At 47.0% G+C, this 22,346-nt stretch overlaps 1 protein-coding gene across 1 annotated transcript in view; it reads right to left on the minus strand.

Annotated features, from left to right (window-relative positions):
* Nucleotides 1–360: 360 nt before the first annotated feature.
* Nucleotides 361–22,346, minus strand: part of LOC106638040 (irregular chiasm C-roughest protein) — a 91,469-nt gene continuing 69,483 nt past the window's right edge. Inside the window, exons 3-13 of the mRNA XM_014351058.2 lie at nucleotides 21,715–21,947; nucleotides 8,361–8,561; nucleotides 6,451–6,578; nucleotides 5,974–6,125; nucleotides 5,533–5,849; nucleotides 4,458–4,698; nucleotides 3,160–3,318; nucleotides 1,917–2,167; nucleotides 1,593–1,837; nucleotides 716–845; nucleotides 361–532 (exon numbers count right to left, since the gene is read on the minus strand). Of these exons, the coding sequence (XP_014206544.2) occupies nucleotides 431–532; nucleotides 716–845; nucleotides 1,593–1,837; nucleotides 1,917–2,167; nucleotides 3,160–3,318; nucleotides 4,458–4,698; nucleotides 5,533–5,849; nucleotides 5,974–6,125; nucleotides 6,451–6,578; nucleotides 8,361–8,561; nucleotides 21,715–21,947 (2,159 nt within the window). The 3' untranslated portion in view covers nucleotides 361–430. The remainder of the gene's footprint in view (nucleotides 533–715; nucleotides 846–1,592; nucleotides 1,838–1,916; nucleotides 2,168–3,159; nucleotides 3,319–4,457; nucleotides 4,699–5,532; nucleotides 5,850–5,973; nucleotides 6,126–6,450; nucleotides 6,579–8,360; nucleotides 8,562–21,714; nucleotides 21,948–22,346) is intronic.

A 22,346-nucleotide genomic window follows, 5' to 3' on the forward strand; every position in this document is an offset into this window, starting at 1 on the left:
CCAAGATCGACAAGGCGACGCCGAGTCGGCGCCGGGCGCGTTGCTCGAGCAATCGGCGGTGATCGCGGCTCGCCTGTCGCAACCGGTCCAACACCCGCTCAGCGTGGGCAAGAGCCTCGCCGTTGCCGCTGACCCGCCACTGTTGCCCCATGGGCGCGTAATGGCCCCCACTCGTGCGACCAGTGCGCTCGGCGCGCGCCCGGCGCAACAGCTCCTCGACCCGCGCGAGGGCCACTTGGCGGGTCGTCACTTCCTCCTCTTCGTCCTCGCGGAGTAGCAGCCCGTCCGAGTCGCACGGCTCGGCGCGATGGGGGCTCGAGGTCAGATGACGATGACGAGGACGACGACGGCGACGACGAGAGCCCGTGCAGGAGGCTGGTGCTTGTGCTCGCCAGGTGCTCTAGTTGGCGTCGACGACAGGCGGCCGGCCTCATACGTGCGTCGCCAGGGTGCCGGTGATGGCCGAGGTGCGCTTGACCGTGGCGACACCGCCGTTCGGGCCTCCCGTTATGTAGTGCGCCGAGAGCGGGGCCTGCGACAGTAATTGCCCACCAAAGGCGGGCGTCAGTGGCTGTGGCTGGCCTTGCAGCTACATGCATCACGGCAGGTCACAACAATCGGCGAGGGAGGCAGGGAGGCGGGGAGGGTTTGGTTACACGTAAATGACATTGAAAAGCGAGGGGCCACGTGCGTCCAAACAGCTCTGATCCCTCACCTGTGGACCGGCCCCGTTCAGCGCGTTCAGGTTGTTCATCCGCATCGCCTGAGTGTAGGGTGGTGGAGCAGGCGTCACCCCTGGTATCGCCGTGTGGGGCGCGTGCCGCATCTGCTCGGCCGCCGACATTCTGCAATTGATGATCAATAAAATTTATTGGCTACAGTACCGCGCTACAGAGTACAAACTTCAAACAATGCCGGTCGTTGGTACTGCTTGTATATACATTTATAGGCCCGTGTGAAAACTTAAATGTGCCAAAATCGGGATTCCAAAGATGCGAAGGTTTCGTCCCGACAATTTTAGGATGACCAAAGCATCTCGAAAATATAAGCCGTTTGGTATACCGAAAAACATTTTTGGACATGGCTGAAGTGTCGTTCAAAAAAATACTTAATTAGAAATTTTTCGGACTTGATCTCTGACGTGGGTTGAAATTTCGCGACGACAAAGTATTCATTAGGTCGCCCATGGGCGAGTCATGAAAAGAGCTCCTGTGTGACACACTTTCCCGGTACATGGAGGAAAAAAAAAAAAAAAAAAAATTCTGCATCCTAGACACGGACACGGCGCAAGCTTGAAAAGTTGACAACAAAGAAAAATTCCCGAGTTAGGAGAACAGTGCTACGCGCTTGTTACAGGTACCAGTCGACCCGTACAAAATGTCCCAGGACCCTTGAAAATACACCGTGACAAATAAATTTTTCACAGTGCTAATTAGCCCAAAGCTACGGCTCACGGAAATTCAAAGGCCGAAAGTAACCAAAGCGGCCGACAAACAAACAAACAGACGATCAAAGCTACTTTGATTTCTTGTACTTTTCTCACAACCAAAACAAAACAACCACGAATGACACAAGTTGGTCGAGTCGCTTACCTGAGGTAGGGGTTGCCGTAGGTGGCGGAGAATCGAGGATCGATAATCGTCGGGGCGTTCGTGGGCGTCGGCGTGCCACCCAGGTTGACCGAGCTCAGGCCGATCTTCTTCGAGCCGAGTATACCGCTCGAGGCTATCCGGCTGAGGGACTCGCGGGACGCTCCCATGCCCCCTTGGCTCGTCGGCGGCATGTAGTCGCGGGAGTAGTCCACGTAAGGCACGTAGCCATTGTTATTGCTGCCGTCCTGCTCGCCGAAAAATAATCGCATTGTAAAAAGTCTTCTCCGACGCTCCTTAGGAGAAGGGCCAAAGGGGTGCACTCACGTTACTCTTGGGCGGGAAGGAGGGCTCGGTGTAGTCGGCGCTGTACCGGAATCCAGCCATGGGGTTGGGCACGGGACCGGCAAGGGCGAGGGCGTTCACGCCACGGGTACTACCCTCGCCCTCGCTGTCCAGAGCCGTCACGCTCTCGGCGTTGCTGACGCTCGAGCCCGCGCGGATGTCCGCTTTGACGTCCGACAGGTTGCTGCTGCGGTCGCTCTCCCGGTAGCGGTCGGCGTTGGACTCCGTATCCTCTGAAAAAGCCCCGCCCGTGTCAGTTGTTAACTGCGCTGAGCTGCCCTCTCCCCCATCTTTTTTTTTTTCTCTTTTCTTTTTTATCAAGTATAGGTACATCGCTGGTGTGTGTATGCGAGCTTGCGCTACGCATCCTTTCTCGCGCGGGCATACTTTTTCGGTCTCGTTAATTTGCTTTTCGAGCGCGCACTCGCCCGCTTTCCCGTTATTCTCTAAAATTTCGCGGATTTGTTTTCACGCTGATGCAGCGCTATCGTTTCGCAACTGGGATTTCACGGGGATGTGCCGCGCGGAAAAAAAAAAAAAAAAAAAAGTAGGACGGTTTTTCTGATGACTGGTTGGCGATGCGCACAAAAACCGTCATTGCAGCGAAAGTCTGCTAATACTCGTCCATTTTTCTTTTTTCTCCGCCAAGCTCGTCCTACTCTCCGTGTTTGTCGACTGCGGTTTAAAACTCATCCTCGAGGCATATTGCAAACGCCCAGATTTTCCCGACAAAAAGTTGTACCGTAGTTGCAGACGATCAGAAAAATAGAGGATTTTGGCAATAGGGGGGGAAAAAAAAATTGGACACAGTGAGGTACACTGAGCCGCAACAGGTAGATAGCCTGCGCGTTACGAGACCGTTCAGTCATCCATTCAGAAATATGTACGTTAAACAACGGCGCCTCGATGTTTAATCTGCTCAAATATGACCAACCTGTTGGTGTAAAACGTGAAATTTCATTGGATTTTCCGCAGTTCGCGAGTTCAGCAGCTAACGTAATTTCAATATAAATAACTCTCGACCTAACTTTCCGCTCACTTTACTCGCGCGCAGTCAAATATACATTGCATTAAATTTCCCCTTCCGATTGCGGCAAACCACTTTTAGAAATAATATTGAATCGTCACTCAATGTCGATGCGTCATACGCGCGCTCGCATTTGTACAACTGATTGAGTTTGTACGGGCCGAGGGTGAGAGGAGAAAAATAGATATAGGTACTTACGGATATCGTTCTCGTGTGCCTGGGCAGCCTTAGGCGGTGGCTGTTTCGGCGCACTGTGCCAGCAGTTCACCATGAGGATGATTATGATTCCGATGAGCACGATACAGATAACCAAGCCCACGGCTACCAAAATTTGTTGCCAGTTGACTGGAATCAGAGCTAAAGTATCGCGTTTCCATTATCAATAATAACAATAATAATAACGGTTGAATCGATTTCCCGCTCACTCTAGCATGGCATTATTATTATAATCATTATCATCATCATCATTATACTTGTCATTCTCTAATGACGTGGATTTTCGAGCTCAAACGATTTTGCCGATCGATTCTTCGTAACAACTAAAATCAAATTGAAAAACTTTCGTAGAGCACGGATTTCACGTCCGCTGGTCTCGTTATTTGGCTTGCATTAAAAAGATAATTAGTAGTCGATTGCTGTTGATGCAGCTGCGAAAGTTTATAAACCGTAAAGGATATTACGCTCGAGCGTTAAATCCGGCAAAGCTCGTCTCCACGGGAAATTTTTCATCAACCTTCGTATCGACTGCGAAAAAAAACAAACTATAATACGTTTCCCCTACGGAGTGAGATTGTAATTTCGGAGCTATACTCGCTCCTAAGGGTCTGTGCACTTCATCCCTACCCGAAAAAAATTAAATCCCAACAAGTTTGGGTAATGTGCAATAATAAACTGCAGAGCCTAGATAACGCCGGGAAAAACAAAAATGCAGGTCTTTAACAACAAAATAGAGTTATCCATTCTCCGGCAAAAGGTATTACCATCAACTTTTTTTTTCATAATCATCAGCTTGCTCAAAGTTTCGGATACTGCAAGTGACTGGATTGTTTTTGTTATTCCTCAATTACGATTATTTTTACCGTTGCGAAATAAATAACCGAACAAAAAAAAAATGTAATATCCAGCACTGTGATTGGTTCCGCTAACTGAGGTATTTAACACACGGGATCTCGTTCCATTAACTGTACGGAGATACTGTATGTGTATATGTATATTGGCTCTTGATTGGATCCAAACGGTCATTACGTGATATCTACTCGGTATCTTCCGCAGAGCCAACTAACTATGCGCTGTATTGCATAACACCGATGCGTTAAACTTCGCTTGGTTTTCATGACTCGTGAAAACTCGTTATCGAAAGAAAAAAAAAAAAAAAAAAGAAAAAAAAATGGATGAAAAAATAACGATGATAAAAAAAAAAAAAAATTATACCGAACGACCAATCAAATATTTCAATAAATAAGTAGTACTTAAGTAAAAAAACTAAAAGAACTTACCGTGAGTCTTGAGCTTGATGATGGCCGAGTCCGCGCCAAAGGCGTTGCTAACGGTGCAGTTGTAGTCGCCAAAGTAGGCAAAGTCAGGATCCAGCAGGGTCAGGGTGCTGATGATCCGTTCGGACTCGTAGACGTCGCTCTTGTAATAAATGGCGTTGCTCGTCGACAGATTCAGCTCGCGCCCGACGAAGCTCCAGGTGACGGAGTCGGCCCGCGGCACCGATATCGCCACGCACTGCACCTAAGAAACGACACGGCCCGTCATTACCCATCACGCCGCTGGCCACCTATATTCATCATGTTGGCGCCGCAAAGACTTTCGACCACCTTGATCTCATCCACGCGTTTGAGTCAAGCCCTCTGTCTTTTTTTTTTTTTTCAATACAAGTTTTGGGCGTTCGATTGCGAGACACGAGGGCTTCCGGAAGCCGAGTTCTTATGTACCGGAGATATTATAGACCATTTTGGAGCTCAACAGAGGGATATTATTATTTTTCAAGGCTCTCCGTTCTCAAGCCGAGTATTTATAATCGGCACTCGAGCCGATCGCGGCGCCTCTCGTACAATTTTTCGGATGTCGAGCGCAGACGTTTGAGCTATTGGATTTCATTGAGTATATTTTTCATATACGATCGGCCCGTCAATCCCTGAACGACGGTGTATACATATATACATCGTAACCCGCGTGTATTATCGTACAGGTGATGCGAGCTGAAACTAGAATTGTCTAGGCGCGCGCGAACCGAACTCCCGCTGCTGTTCAAACGTAACGTGTTTCCTCGAGAGCATTTCAGTCGAGCGAGCCAATTTTTGTTGGAAAAAAAGCTTTGTTTCCAAAACCACGTTAAAAACTACACGCTCCGACATTCGGGGAGGACAAAAGTTCGAGGCAATTTTCCAGCACGTTGCGTATTGGGAAAAAAAAAAAAACTTGGACGATGAAAAAATAGCGCGGCATCTCGAAATCACCCGAGGCCGGTACGCGCACAACGCGCGTGTACACACATTCAGCAGCCATGTATCAAAAGAGATAAAATAACGCACAATGTTTCGGAGGTAGGAATTGTTTAGGTACCTTGACGGGGCCCTCGTCGGTGTCGGGCACAAATTGAATCCTCTGGGAGATGATGGTGGGCGGGGCCCTGATGTATATGCTGGCCGTGCCCACGAGCTGGGGAAATCCGGAGACGTGCGCGTGGCAGTAGTACCGCCCGGCAGTCTCGGGCTTGACGAGCACGCTTATGTTGGACGTCGAGGCGAGCACGTGGTTCATCTCCTCGTGGGTCCAGTAGATGTCCGGCTGGGGGTTGCCGTCCACGTCGCACTGCAGAATCTCCGTGGCGCCGTAATGCGACTCCACCGAGACCGGCGGGTGCCGGAACTGCGGCCCGTCTGCGCGTGACATGCATTTTCATTCATCAATATTACTTTCAACACTCGTTACTTACTCGACAGCAGGGATAGGTATGGGGGTGGGACAAATACATCCCCCCCCCCGATGCATCGCGATACTTACACGTGACGTCGAGCGTCTTTGTCTCCTCGCTCTTGCCCACCTCGTTGGACACCTCGCACTTGACTATTGCGTCGTGATACTCGCGCGTCACGTTGTGGATTATCATCTCCGTCTTGTAGTCGCCGACTACTTTCTTGTCATTTACGTACCATCTGTTGGGGACAATTCGACATTGGTTACGCGTCATGAGCAATGTCTTGCATAATATTTTTTAATCCTTACGAAGGTAGGAACGATTATCAACTCGAGTCGTTCACAAGTATTTTACCATTCAGATGTGTATACATGAATGTAATTTAAATTGTATGAGAAAAGGATAAGAGACGTTGATTAATTAAAAAATACATTGTATCTGGGTGAAAAAGAAACTAGGTTACACCAGAACGTTTTGAGAGGAGTCTGGTCAATAAAACGCGATCCACCGAAATTTATTCGTGGCGAGAGTATGTATGTATGTGTATACACATAGCGGCTTACGTGTAGTCCATGTTGGGTGGGTTTCCCTCGGCGCGGCACTTGAATCGTAGCTCCGTTCCCTCGCGTATCCGTTCGTTCTGCGCCAATCCCGGGTGGATCTTCAGGGCAACCTTTGGCGCGTAATGAACCTGAACACACAATACGAGAATACATACATATGAAAAAGCCTTAAGCAGGAGGGACAACCTCCAATAGGATATTGCTCAACTCCACGCTACTCTATATATACTCTGCTGCGCGTATACGTATACGTACGAATATTGTGCATGTGTATTGTGGTGACCAAGCTATAGTGCTGCTATCAAGTATAAGGTAGCGCTTTGTGGGCCCGGACCACTGAATGGGAATAGTTATTGCAGCAAGGATCAAAGCCGGCATCAGCAGTACGGTTCTTTGTTGGCTGCCACGGGGTAAAATCGGCCACGGCAATATATATTGTATACACTACCTGTACTGCGTGTGGACACGCGGGGTTATTTGCTCCGTGGGCGTGCTTGTTTTTTTAGTAGCTCCTCAAGTGCGGGCACGAGCGAATCTTCGTTAGCGCGGAATATTATCCTCTGACCCATGCATCCCCCCCCCACCCGTCCCCCATTTCATATCCGTCTTTCTCTTCTTCCCCCTTTTATTTTCAAGTATCTCGTTTACAAAGGTAAAAACAAGTCGACCGAGAAGCACTGCAGGTATACGTCTCGGCTAAACTCGAGGATGCAATTTCTTTGGTGAATAAAAGCGAGCCCCAGCAGTTTGCGATTCGTGCGTGTTTTTCGCGTTTCAACCGAGATCCGTTTCACTGAAAAACGTATGTACACGTCTATAAATATATGTGTATGCACAACGACCCTTTGACAAATATTATTCGCTCGCCAGTTCTTCATTGCGCTATACGCGGTGAGTTCAAATTAACGGTATCTATAGGAACCTGTGCTTTGAATCCCCTCTCCGAACTTTTTCCGCGAATTGAAAAACGAAAAGCTTACAGCGATTAAAATCGTCAAACTCGAAAGAATTTTCACTTTCGGACTTTTCCGAGCGAGATTCGTAGCGGAGCGTCGGGTATAAATGTAGAGATAGCCAGTCCGCGTAACTTTTACTCCCCTTCCGTCGGTTTCTCCTTTTTCCAACTTTCCGCTCTCTTTTCGCGGGCGCCCTATATATAACCGTAGCAGCTGCACTCCACCGTCGGCTGTCAAATTTTCCGATGCGCGGCTCGACGTGTCTCTGATTTTCCCCCATCGCTCGGGAGACCGTCAAACGCACTCGCTTCGAAGCGAGACAGAGGCCCCGCGGTGGCCTATGGTCCGGCTCGAGTTTGGACCCGGGACCAATTAAATTGCACGACGACCGCGGCCAGTGCGTCTAGTGCACCTATTTGTTGGCGCGGTCAATCTGGCCGCAATCGATTTTCACAGCGAACGGACGCACTGGGATCGAAAAATCCTCGAACGGTGATCATCATTTTGTTACTTGGGCGCGCAGTTTAATCGACTCGTTGGGCCAACACTTTGCGGTGGATAAGCAAAATTAATCATGCTGGTGTAAAGTTACAAGAAAGTTTAAAAAAAAAAAAAGTAAGCTCCAAAGTGCAGGCATATCGCGCGATTGGCAAAAGGGAGGAGACAGGGATTTAAGCGCCGCGGAACAACATTATGGAGGGTGAGCAAAGTTCCCCGGGTAGTTATGCTTCCGGTGAGGGTTACAAGGTAATTCCCAAGGCGTATAATTCGGGCTGACAGGTGCGGGATCGGTTGGGCCGAGGCGTCAAGGATTTCGGTAATTATTAGCCGTCGGGGGGTAGATCGGTCGGGGGTAGCCGGCAGGTAAGTAGCAGCTGGTACAGTGGCGTGCCGCGCCCGACGTTCATATGCAGGCGGGCAAGGAAGCGGCACGCGATCCGTGCTTTCTCTCACCTCGACGCGCAGCTTGGCGTTCTGCGGCGTGCGATCCGCCGCATTCTGACTTTGACAAGTGAATGTGGTGTTGTCGTGCTCCTTGCGCGGCGTGACGGTCAGGATCGATTTTACGGTGAAGAGGGGCCCGTCCTCCGAGGATATTACCTGCGTCTCGACCCCCTCGTGCAGAACGTTGCCCAGCCCATCGATCCACGTGATCTGGAACAAATTGTCACAATTACTATTATTAACAATATTTTTATCATCGTGTATGCTCAGGTGTAGGTATTTCATCGTTAAATGCAAGTATGAATTAATTATTTGGAAGGCTATGTTTTTACACATACTACACGTGTATTATTCGATTGATAATATTACACGCGTACGCGGTTGTGACGATGACTTGGTATGTTTTATTTTCGTGGGCGGAACACTCCGCTCTAATACAAATCGACAATCTTTACAGACTCATTGATAATAAGGTGAATATTTTTCTATCACCAAAGGAGGTCTATCAACTAACTTTTTTTCTTTTTTCTTTAGTGAAAAAAAAATTAAAATAAAATAAAATAAAATAAAATAATGATATTAGCAATAAACATATATATATTGTTGTCCGAGGGATCCGAAAAACTTGGACGTCTGACCAAACTCGGTTTGTTCTACTTGGGCGCGTAAAAAATCATTTGCAACTCATATACGGTCGTGAAATTGTTTTCCAATGAGTAAAGGGAATATGTGCACATTGTATGACGCAATGGTGTTTGCAACGTTAGCTTCGAGGCAGTGCACTTCTTTTGCACGCAGGACTCCCGATGGCGCGCGGCTGTAAAATAACTCACAATAATACCAGCCAGCTCCCCGCCCCCACCTATGCACAGGTGGCAGTTGTATTCGTACGAACGGGAATGGCAGCCATCGGCGGGAAATCACTTTCGTGTTTATTGTACGAGAGAGCAACAACTCGGGCCATTCCGGATACAGGGAACTCGCTTTACCCCGCGTGTCCGCAGCTACACACGTATATGTGTGTGTGTGAGTGCACTCTCATACAAATGGCTGGCACACATGCTACAGCAGCTAGTGCCCATATGTATACATGTTGGCTCGCCTCTATAATCCATAATGATGGTGACGACGATGATGATGGTTAAAAGGTGGTGGTGGTACTGCGACCGCGAGCAATTATTGTAAAGTCAGCGTCGACGGCAGGGTGAGCGCGCGATTGCGATGATTCTCTTTTGGGTGCATGTGGCGCGGGCGTAAGTACCCCAGGGTAGACCTGAAATTGCACACACACACACTGTATGCTCGGCGCCACGCTCATGTGGTTTGTAATTAGCCTCGAATGCAGGATTGCGTTTTAGTGCGATTGCCTCGGCGAGGCCGACTTACGCGCAGTCTGGTCTCTCGAGGGTCGATGACGCCGCGACGAATAGGTACACGTGTACCTTCGACCGTATTGATTCCACGGCACGCGTATACAGCTCTATATGTAGCATATATAGGTATACATCGCCCACCAAGACCCCGTGTGGGTACACATTTATATTTACACGTCGGCACGGCACATCCATACCCACATCGGATAAATAGTAAAATAAACGAAAACACGAAAAAACGACGGGCTGTTTTCAGAGGCATTACTTTAAATAAAGGGTTTTTTTTTGTCTAGCAGATACTTACTCGCGCTTCTATAGGTAGGTATATACATGTACACACGAGTGTGATTTACGTCCACCACCGATACAGCATATAAAATATACACGTATATTCGTACATATACACATGTTATACATATGTATGCGCGCGTGCGTGCAGGCAAATCGATTTTCCGCCATATAAGAATGAACGGGAGCCCCGTCGGTACTCCCAGCTCCCGTTCGCGCTCCCTCGTTATGCGCCATGTATTTTTCATCGCGCATACACATATACATTCATACATTCGAGAAAATAACTTGGCGCGTAGTTCTGATCCTTGCTGTCGCGGATCTGCCCTCGCGTTTCCGGATACATTCGCCATGCACCTCGACGAATTTCTTTTTTCCTCCTCCCCCCCTCCGCTGGTAGGAAAAGTATATAGAATATACTATATACAGAAGCCGGGCATATTTATCTGGTCGGGCCCTCTTTACTTGCCATATATTTGCCAAATGCGTGAGTCGTGCGCGTGTATACCTGTATCCGTGTAATCTATTCTTTTGGCTGACTGCGAACCGGCTCTTTGAACAAAGTGTATGTCGCCGAGGCTGCGTGTACATCGGAATAACTTCACGCCTTGCCTCCAAACACGCCTGCATATCTCCGCGATGTGACCTTAACGTGTGCGCGTGCCCTCACTCACGTTTCTCGGCACGAGCGAACGGGACGGCCGGAATAAAGACTTGTGATACGTATGGGCTAAAGTATACTTTATACGTATATATATTGTTTTCGTGACGTCTTGTTTACTGCACCTGTTTGAATCGCACACCATCGCGCCAACACCAGTAGACTCGAGAGTTTTCCCATGTCATATAGTATATGTATATGCGTGTGCTACCGAGGATATTCATCTCATCTCTCGGGCAAACTTTTCCGCCGGGTATATAAAGCATACTTAATAACGAGCGTTTCGCGTGCCGAATTTCTAATGGCAGGCTCGTACGTACATAATAAATGATGGCGTCGAACGCAGAGCTGCAGAGCGTCTCGCTGATTGAAGCCTATACACTTGGATGCCCTGCTGCGCGTGTACATATACACATATATACGCCTATACGTCTTAATCTTATGTATGCGGAAATTAGGATAATTGTATCCAGCCGGAGCGTTCCGGAAACTTTGCGCGTGAACTTCAACTCGACGCGGAAAGTCGGCCTACCTTGCGAAATAATTAACAGAGAAGGAGCTTCATTCGTGTGATTTTTGTTGTTCGCGCTCGCCGAAGTAGTCGAAAGTTGGTCAAATAAGTAAGGGGGGGAGGAAGAAACAAGTAAAATCGGTAATAATTACAATTAATACATTCATACAAAGTAACTCGGTGGTTTGTCGTTTTAACGACAATGACCTAATTTTGAACAGTCAAGTAAATCTTTGAACGGTTACCGATTCACTAAGACTAGGGAGTGTAACAGTCATCTCGTGGCTCTATGAGCATTTTCGATCACCCAACAAGGACTACTTCCCCCGAGCAATAAAAGACACACGCGGATTAAACTGGCACGAGAGACTACTGCCCGCGTAATCGCGAGTAAGCGTCAGCGAATCACGCCCTCGGAGCACCACTTCTCCCGAGTCCAACGATCCACTTGAATATACATGGGAGCTTGAAAATCTCGAGAGTTGCAGTAGCACGCGTGTGCATTTTTTTTTTTTTTTTTTTTTTTTTACTTCTTCCGTACCTCTTCTCGCCTTTCCCTGCTGACCTTATTTCGTTAACGGCACGAGCGCACACACAAACTTGTATCTACTACTGTGGCTCTCGCGTGAATTACAATAACCGGAGCAGAGATTCTTCGTCAAATTTTGCATAATGTCCCGTCAGTTGAATAATGACGGGAAATCCAAGGAGATAGGGAGAGGGACGGCTAAGAGCATTTCCATTGTCATTAATTAAGCATAACCCGATAGAGCCCGGTGATCCGCTCTGCTATATACATTTCCTTTGGTTCTTTTATCCCCGTATAGTCTTCTTTTACCCATTTTCCTCCTCGGCACCTGACGGCGCGACGGTAGAGAACGCCAGGGGGCTTATTTGTTGATGCACAAAGGCTACTTTAAAACGCCCGGGAGCTCATCATCAAGGGAGCCGGTTAACTTTGACCTCGCAGAGACGATTTTTACGGGAAATCCCGTTTACCTGTAACCCACGTTTTAATTTTCCCAATGGTGCAAGGGAAGGGGGGGGGGTCGGATTTTCATTTGGAGAATCGATGGTTATTATGCATGGTGGCACATCTGCACGCGAGAGTCGAGTTAACCAGCCCAAGATATTCATCAGCTATGCGTTAGCGCGTTTGTTTGTACCGAATACACTCGGAGAATTACTACGGATAGATCGGATATATACTGCTCGTAATCGGATTAGCGCGAGGCGAAACGGGACCACCGCTGGGATATACATCTCCCTCCCGAACAACAGAAATGTGCGCACAGCGTCTAATGACGAAACTGATTTAACACGGTCTTGGCTATAATTATAATACGGGGGAGTGGATGCACGCGAGCTGCTGTCGCGGCTCTGCCGGGAGTTTCAAGTTGGCTGGAATGTCGCATGCTTTGTACTTAACCGGTACAGTGATTAAATCGACAGGCGCTGAGATCTTATTTCCCAGTGTACCTCCATCCATACGCTTGTGCACATTGATAGTATCGGAGCGGAGGGGCAATCGGGTTATCGGTATACAACATACTCTCTCTCTCTCTCTCGACTCGTTCAATATTTTAGTCAATAATATTGTTACCACGGAACATGTTGCATATTTGTTTGTTGCAATCGATTTGGCGGTATATTGGAACAGAGAGAGGGAGGAAGGGAGAAAAGCGTGGGACGTAAAGTAACAAAACTCGTGGACGATGAGCCCGAGCAGACCGATAAACCATAAGATATACGCCTGACAAGTAAATTATGGAGCACGGCTCGATTATGAATGCAGCCTTTGCCTCTGTTGGAGAGATAACGCGGCTCCGGTCGCCCAAAGCGTCAATATCGTTCCTTTTTTTTTCCACCGTCTTATCTCCCCACTCTCTCTCTCTATTTTTTTTTCTCCAAATATCGGCGTAATAGCCCATCGGTACACGCTCGATTGGTCGTCGTCCTTGTACCTCTTAAATATACCCAATATAGACTCGGAATACATTTAAGCAAAGCGTTGCGTCAAATTTTCGGTGTACCAAGTATAGATTCCTATATACACTATGTCACTTGCATTATCCAAATAGCGTGGCCCGAGAGGGACACCAATGAGCCTATAGAATCGAACATGCGCGCCACTTACAGGCCAAACGGGCGATGAGAGTCCCTCTCTCTCTCTCTCGCGTCCGGCATCATTAGTTTGGCTACGCTATCGCCCGGTATATCATATTAACGAGGGCCGTTACCGCCTCGAAACTTCTTCGTTCCTCCCACGTTGACTGTGTACCATGTGTGTGTGTGTGTTGGAACGAGCCAACTTGGAGCCGGTCTCCATACATTAGACGCTATTTATTTAAGGGGCACGATAAGAGCCCTCTACCTACACGTAAGACGAGTGCTCGTTCTTCCCCCGCTTTCGCGTGTGATTAGCGGCCCTCCAATTTATTTTCGTGGCCCGAAAGGAGCTGCAGCTGCCCGGAGTTGTCGAGGGGTACGCGTGTGCCCGTGATGCCACCGGAGACCCGACACCGAAATGCATTATCTGCTGAGCCCCTTTTAAATTGTAAGGGCCTCGAGCGAGTCTCTTTTCGGGGATTGTCTTTCAATGTCAGATATCGCTCGCTTGAATGTGCACGGAGCTATGGGGCAACACTGCTGACTATGAGTGTATTGGGAAATAACTTGAATAACGGAGCGGATCGAGTCAACTCAATCGTGAATAATTCCTGTTACCTATGTAGGGGTATGGGTATATAAATGAGAGTTGGCGAAAGAAAGAACGAAAGAAGCGAATCTCGTAAAATCGGAAATGCGATGCCGTGTACCCGCATATTTTTCGTTCGTCGCGCTGTAGGTACCCCCTCCACATCTCTATACGTTTTCCGCAGTTGTCTCGCTCGACTCCTCTTGGCGCGTAACGATTTCCTCGGGAAAATTCTTCGGCGCTCGAGCCACTGCTGAGTTGTCATACGGGTGCATAGCATACGTACTTTCGGGGCAAATTGAAATCTCGCGTCGTCTCCCTCCTTCCTCTCTTTTCCTTTTATGTGGTCTGGAAAATAGGGCTCCCGTTAAGATAACGTTCCAGAGAAGATTTTATCTTTATTCTTACGCGTTTCTGTGTTATTTATTTACCCAAAAACTCATATTTCACAAGTTTGGATGGTCAGAGTGTACAAGATAATCGCACCGTGTCCGATATCATCCCCCCCGGAATGCTCGTGTATCTATAGAGTATATACTCGTTTATTTCTCGTTTTGCTCTTTGTTTCAATAAATAAACCCTTACCCTTTTTCTCGCGCAACAGAGCCACCAGTATCAGTCCACGCTTTTTTGGAGCTCTTATACATTTATATAAGGATACGGAGGGATTTTATTTTATTTTTTATTCTTATTTGAAACAAGTTCATGTATGCCAAATAAAAAATATTTAATTAGTTTGGTAGACCATTATCTATTGAGATCGTAAAACAAACTTCACAGGTTAGTTGGTGGATGGAGGATTTGGTGAATCCTTCGTAGGAGTAGTATAGCTTAATGGAATATTGTCCCAAAATGTAATTTCTCCGCTGAGAAAAGGAAGACGAGGGAGTGGATCGAGCGAGAAACGTCTTTTTCATGTACTCTAAGCCGAATTCAATACCCAAGGTTAATTTTAATTCGAAGGAAATGCAAATTCTTGAACGAAGCTTTTAGCCGCCCGAATTAAAAAACCTTCGATTTTGTTTATTTCATTGTAACGTATAGTTCCATCATAGATCTTCCAAGATGTGGCGTATATATATGTACCTACCCCGATATTCCCAATTATAAGCGGAACAACTATATATGGATGATAAGCCACACCCCCCCTGCCCCATCCACGAAATCAGAGTTGCCAACGACCGACGGCTCTCGTTGGTCTTTCATTCTCGAGTTTTTATCCTTTGCAGAAAAGTAGACGACGGGACATTAGTTGCCCATTGTTTGGAGTAGCGCGGAAGGGGAAAAAAAAAAAATACGCCACGCACCGCTTTCGAGTGAAACAGTGGCAGCAGTAGCGAGTCGTCGGGGAAACTCCCTCCCCCTCTTTCCACGAGCATAGAGGGAGCGAAGAGAGAGGGAGCTGGAAAAAAAAGAGAGAGGAGACAAGAGGCCTGAAGAGATCCTCGTTTTTTTCCGTCTGCGGATGCTCGCTTAATTTAAGCTCGTGGAAAACTCGTTGAAACCCGAGCGACAGCCGGCGGCGGCCTCTTCTTATCTCACGATATTATTCCTCGAGCCTTCGTCTATTTTCTCCGTCTCTGTTTAACTTATCTCGCTGCTTCTGGCCCACTATCTTCTCTTCTTTCCTTCCCAAGCGATTCTGGTGTCATTTTCCTCCCTCGAACCATACACACGTATCTATATGTGATGGGCATAGTCTATGAGTGGGGGTATACATATACACGATATTTATATATATACATTATGTATATCTCGGTGGTAGATCGATAGGGCGCTCCGCAGTTAAAACCGTGAAAGGAGGCGAGACGGGCGACCCGTGGAGGCGAAGGGAAGACAGCTTCAGCGGGCTTGGAGGAAAAGCGATTTTCAAATTGATAAGGAATAGCTGCAGCCCGCGTGGTGTTGACGCCACCCTTTGGGATTGCTTCGTGAATTGGTGTTTGGCCGTGTTTGTGTGTGGGGGCCAAAGAGGGGGGAGGGGAAAAGATGCCCTATATTTTTATAGCCAGGCGAATAAACGTGAGCAGGCATCGTGGCAGAGGCTCCCCGTCCCGATCGACCGGCCGATCGTCGTGGCGCGCAGTGCCGGCAGGCGAAATAATTGGGGTCGAGCGACCAACAGCCCCGGCCCGAAGTTTAGTGGCTTTTCCAACCTTGTGCATTGACTCTGGCTGTTTTATTGACTTCCAAAATCCTCTTACTCTCATTTTTTTTCTTTTTTTTTTTTTTCCTTTTGTTTTGTTTTTCCTGCACCTGCTGGGCACCATTTATCTGCCGATCCCTAGCAACTGCCGTTCCCTCCCACACGAGCTACGCGACCACTGGATACATGTTCGTCATTCCGAAGTAACGTACTTTGTACCCGTTGAAATACCAGCTCTATACTGACAATTAAGAGCGCTCGTCTTCGCCCTTTTCCCCCTGTGCACACTTCCGTGTCTGTACTCCGAATAAGGGAGGGATCTCTGCGGGAGTCAACTCGGCGTGAAAGCTCGTTACGTATCGAAAGCCTCGCTCGGTGCCGTCCCCACTTTCAGATATCAATCGGGAGATCCATTACCACCACCGAGTTGGGAGCTACTCAATTATTGATCAATTTTCCGAGAGATTTTTATCGATCGTTGGTCAAACGTAATTGCTTTTGAGCGTTTTTATTCGTCACCGATTCACCATGGGACGAGGAGATTATCGCTCGACTTTTCCGTAATTGCATTCCTTTGATCGGAAACGTTTTTTTCTTCCATTCCTACCCGCGTTTTATCATCGTCAGTTCTGAAATCTGACTTTCCGCGAAAAGTTTCCCGGATCGGAGCTCAGTGCGTCGCTTCGGAAGAATCCTGCTGGGTAACAAAAAAAAAAAGATGTCGTTGCAGGTACTTGAGAGACCGGGGGGGGGGGGGCACGCGCGCGATGCGAACTGGTTTGTTAAGACCAAACAACGCCAACTTTCCTCGAGTGTATATATATATAAGTATAGGTAACTCTTTACTTGAGTAACTATTCATTGGCCATCAGCTCGTCTCGATCGAGTTTACGTTTCATCCGAATCGAAAATAGTAATAAACGATTTTCGTTTTTACCGATTTCTCGTATAGTAGTAGTAGATCCGAGCGGTCGTGCTATTTGCGTTATAAACTCGGGACTTTTTGAATTGTTAACAATGGAACTTGAAATAGTAAAGCTAGGTATTTGTGATCGGGACCCATCCAACCAACGTAATTACGTGAAAGGTTGATTAAAATGGAATTTGCGACAACTATCCTATCCTCCGGTAGGTATGGAGTGGTACAATTTGCAAATGAAGTCGATGAATGGCCGAAAGAATAGAAAATGGCGTAATAGCGATGAAATCGGATGAAGAAATCCTGAATGGGGCCGGAGGGGGGGGGGAAGGGTGACAGGGAACAACGAGTTGAATGGGGCGCTCGAGAGGCGAGAGAGCTCGCGTAAGGAAATTGTCCGGTACGGCGAAGGATTAATTTAATTGAGGGAGTGAAGCCCCGGCGAACACGAGAACGTTTAATTCTTTCTCGACGAGAGTCCTCCGCTCTGTATACCGTGTGGCCCATCTGTCCCCTTCCCCACTGTAGAGCCAAGACTGCTCTCTCTCTCTCTCAGTGGAAATTTCGTCGCGGGCGCTGCTAACTCGAAGCAATTGCGCTTAATTGCATCGTAATTAAGTGCAAAAGATACCGGGGCTCCAGAGCCATTTCTTCGCTCGCGCGGCTCCGCCGAACAAGTGGAAAAGCTCAGCCTAACCCCACCCCACCCCCCCTCCTCCTCGTTACCACGGTGGCCCTCCTCCCCTGCCGCTCTCACCGTCGTCGTCGTCATATCTCGAGTTTTCCTTTGAACACGACTCCGCGAACCTGTTAAGCGAGCTCAGCCGAGTGCGCTATTGTACCACGGGACGGATTGATCCTGCAGCACGTACTTTTCCGGGGATTTTTTAATTGCTCCGTTCGGATATATCGACCTCGTCCCAGCACCGGAATAACCGGGGAATTACAGTGGCTCATACATGTACGGGCCACGGCCAATGGCTCGTCGACGATTACTTTTTTTTTTTTTTTTTTTTTTTTTTTAGTTTTACTAGTCAGTGACGACGATCTCTCTTCGAAAGATCGTTACGCGCATTTGGTAAAAACAACTCTACGCACCTATCGCGTGCATACATGCAAAAGCAACCACGCACTGGACGGGGTATTTTTTTACGCCTCTCGAAAGCAATCAGTCATTGCACAATGTCTCGTTGAATCACGTAGGTTATACATTAACCCGCGCCGACCACAGAAAAACGTGCAACCGTACATGAATATTATTACAACTACCTACACGTGTAAAATATACCCATGTACGAGTAGACAAAAAAAGGATCAATTTAATCCGTGCCCTCGTTTTGACTCGAAATGGCGTGCACTCGACCATCTACTCTCAATGGAATTCAAAGAGTTTTGTTCTGATTATAATGCCCATACTGACACATATACCTGTACTATACTTAATGAGAGGAAAAACACGCATGTACAGCGTCAAACGTATATAATGGGAGAGAGAAAAAAAAAAAAAAATGATAGATGGCAAAAAGAAAAATGGTAAAAGGGACTGCAGTATTGAACATTTGCATAATAAATATGCGCCAGTCAAGTGAACGAAGACAAAGAGACGTACGTGTATGTACAAGTGTACGTTGCAGTTGCAAACGATTTGAGCCGGACAGAGTAGTAGGAAGGAAAAAAAAAAAAGAAACAGCAAGAAATAATTAGGAAAGTATGAATAATGAGGGGCAAGAGATGGGCTACGTAAGTACCTACCGTGCTTTTATGGCAAAAGTACAGATACAAGTGAGCAGTAAGTATAAGATTGTAAGAGAACAAATAAAAAAGAGCAGAAGAAGAATAAGAAGGAAAACGAGAAAAGAGATAAGTATACGGGAGAGTAGTTGGGTAGTTGCTATATAATAATAATGTATAGTATAGTGCACACGTACACGAGGCAATGAGTCTGCAGGTGTACCTCCTGTACATCAGTTGTTGCCCCGCCAGTGCAAACACTTGCCTAATTACACAAAGACGCGTGTATGACTATATAGTATACGAGGTATAGCAATCAGCAGATAGTGTAGCGCAGACACGAAGTAGCGGCGTGTGTGTTGTACAAGTGCAGCGAGAGGAGAAAAGGAGAAGAAGTAGGTATACGTAGTCGCGAGCAGTTGGAAGGGAACAGGCACTTTGTCATTATACGGTCTAATTGTATTTGGACTACGTAGGAAAACGGAGTTCTCTAGCTCGAGGGGCCGTGCACCAACACATGCGGGCGCGCCTCGTCTAACGACCCTGAGATTTAAATGCTGCGTCACACACCGGCGCAGTCTCGTTCTTACGTCATCGTCGTCGGTGGATGCGCTGCTACCTGGTTCGCGTATAGTGGCCCTCGGGGCGCTCAAAGCAAGTGCACCTCATGCGAGAATGGAGGAAAACGCACAAGAACCTCTCATACGCCGAGAGGAGACAGAAGGAAAAACAGTGCGCCGAGACGGACGGCACTGCAGCACTTGCCGTTAGGAAAAATGTTTCAACGCCAAGACGGTATACAAGAAAACGCGTCGCTTGTTCCAAGTGCCATCGATGGATGCGTAATTAATTCACCAACGGACAACTCCTCCGTTTGCAAAGTTGCCATCACCATATGGTCCAGCGTACCCTATAGTTACAATCGTGGAGCTCTACGGACCGCGATCGGTATAGAGTTGGTGGGTCGGAAGCCGGTGCCCGTGCCATATTATGTTCAGTTTGCAGGTATTATGCTTACGGTAGCGTGGACCGTCGCGTTAACTTAAACTGAGGAATTTCGAGCGAGGAATACTAAATTCTATGGTAAAAAATGAGTCAACTGAAGATCCAAATGTTTGCAGCGAGGGAGCCTAAATATTGTATATTTATATTAGAAGCTTCTTTTTGGACGCACAATAATGTCAACAATGACCCTGGCTATATTACGTACAATACACATGTACAAGAGCAACGAGCTATTATTTCCCGCGCGCTCTGAGGTAGGTAGACCAATAGTACCATGTCATTTGCTCGCTCGCCAAATTTCTTGGCATCCTTTGTGGATTAAAAGTATATACCTACTATGCACCCACACAACGTCTGTTATTATCGACGACATCGTCATATCATCCGTGTTCGGTTCACAATGTCGGGCCGAAGATCGAAACTTCCATCCCCAATAATGTTCAATTAATATCCGTCGGAGTGAAGGGCTCTCTCAATGTTTAATGTGCGCCGAGGGAGTTTGGACTGCACAACCGAGCTTGAATTACTCACGAGTTACCATCCCAAGACTTCGATATTCTCGGAAACTGAACTTCCATCGCGTAAACGAGTATTGAAAAGGGGAATTTAATTTCGAAAAATCGTCTTGCAGTGAGCTCAAGTCGCAAGTATACATATATTATACAGAGGGCGGGGGAAATTTTGCGTCTCCGTCGTCTTCCATCGGGGCGAATTTATTGGATTAAAATTCATCGAGTCGCTAAGCCGCGTAATCGAGGAAAAAGCCCGGGCAGAGATGACGATCATTGAAAATCAGTAACAGCAGCCGCACGCGGGCACCCGCGAAAATCGATATTCATGCATTTTATTGTACCAATACACGACACCGCGCGCTGCAAATAATATTCCAATCGTTAATTCGCTTTTTTGTTGGGCCTTTTGCCCACCCAATCGGATGAACTACCGGGTGCAACACACGTAATACCGAGTGTGCTCACGAACGTTAATCTAAAGCTGTACCTGACCGTGCACACGCAAAGAGAGGGACGGCAGCCAACTAATGACAGACATTTTTTTCGATCGCGGGGCTCAACTCGGGATTTAATTACCCCCGATGTATCACAAGTCACACTTACGCCCCCCCCCCCCAGCACGACCGATCCCTTCCTACACGTATAGGCGTTGATTACCAAAAGGATTAACCTCGATTCTGAATAACTTTTTTTTTTTTTTTTTTTTTTTTTTTTTTCACTATAACTACGTCACACGTCACTCAGATCTGTAAATGATTATATTGTGCGTTCACGCGTGAAAACAGCTCAGGATTAGGCATCGACTTTTGCATTATCGGTTGTTTTGCCATTATGATTTCTGATTTTGTGTAAAGCTGAAGTAGTGATGTCTCGTGTGATACTAATACATTTTAATTGAACTGTTGCTTATAAAATTAAAAATTCCATTAATCATATTTATTTCGGTGTATTTAAATAGACTGAGTGGGCATCAAAGGGAAAAATTAATGTTGCTTTTCGTATGGTAATACGATTGTATGGCAAATAATACTTCAATGTGCAAAGGGCACGTATGGCACGGGGGGTGGGGCGATTGTTCGGTACCACTAATATTGTATGGGCATACACGTGTATTGTATTCTGTTGAACCTGGAATATCAGGTTACCCGTTCGGATAGCCTGATAATAAAATAAAAAGTCTCTCGGGCAGTTCAAAATGCGCCTGTGAATCGAGAGCCAAATTTTCTACTATACTTCATTAGTGTGCACTTCTTTTACGATACACTGCAAGCCATGAATACAGGAAAAATTTACTTCGTGGCAGATGTCAAGGGGAAAAGTACATGCAAGATGGTAATATTATGTACCTCTGTCAAACTCAAAATCGATATAATTCAACGAGAGCATCGACTTAAAAAATAGAAGCCACACATGTTATGGTAGTTTGTATTTAAAAGGATGCATTTTTCAATGTTAAGGAAACGATTTGCGTGAGAGTGGTATAGATATGCACGCATGTAAGCAAGGAACGGGGACTTACCTCGGCGGGGGGTTTGCCGGCCTGGCTGACGCACTCGAGGACGAGCTTTCTGTCCTCGATGGTGCTCAAAAAGGCACCCTGGAGTATCGTCGGCTTCTGCGGCGGTACCAGGACGCTCAGCTTGGCGAAGCGAGAGCGCAGCCCCGGCTGGCCGTCGTTCGTTGGCGAGGCCTGGCACTGGTACACCCCGTCGTCCTCGAGCTCGACCGGGTGTATCCGCAGCGAGAAGTCACCTGCAACCGACACACAAAAAACATCCATATACTTGCTGAAAACTGCACACATAAAATTGTCAACTTAAAGCAAATTTGGTAAATTATTCGGATTTGCTTTTTTCTTCTCTCTCTAAAGTACATACAATTGGTGTATTTCTTATTTCACGTATTCGAGGCCATCAAATCAGCTGGAACAAAGCTGAGCAGGTCGAGAGCAGTGAAAATAGGTAAAATGTACTAGGTATTATTATGTTTACGCCTTTTGACAGTAATTGAGTTCATCGGGTACGAAACGTGTCAAGGAGCAGGTAGGTGTATAGAGTAAGACAAGTGGAATCATTTGACATTATTGGATATGTGCTCTTGCCTCGGCCCCGAGATCTCAGACGCGCGTGTCAGCTTCTTTTTTTTACTATA

The sequence above is a fragment of the Copidosoma floridanum genome, unplaced genomic scaffold (assembly GCF_036245765.1).
Source record: "Copidosoma floridanum isolate Cflo_tuat_1 unplaced genomic scaffold, Cflo_Japanese_pri ptg000009l, whole genome shotgun sequence".
Taxonomy (NCBI): Eukaryota; Metazoa; Arthropoda; class Insecta; order Hymenoptera; family Encyrtidae; genus Copidosoma; species Copidosoma floridanum.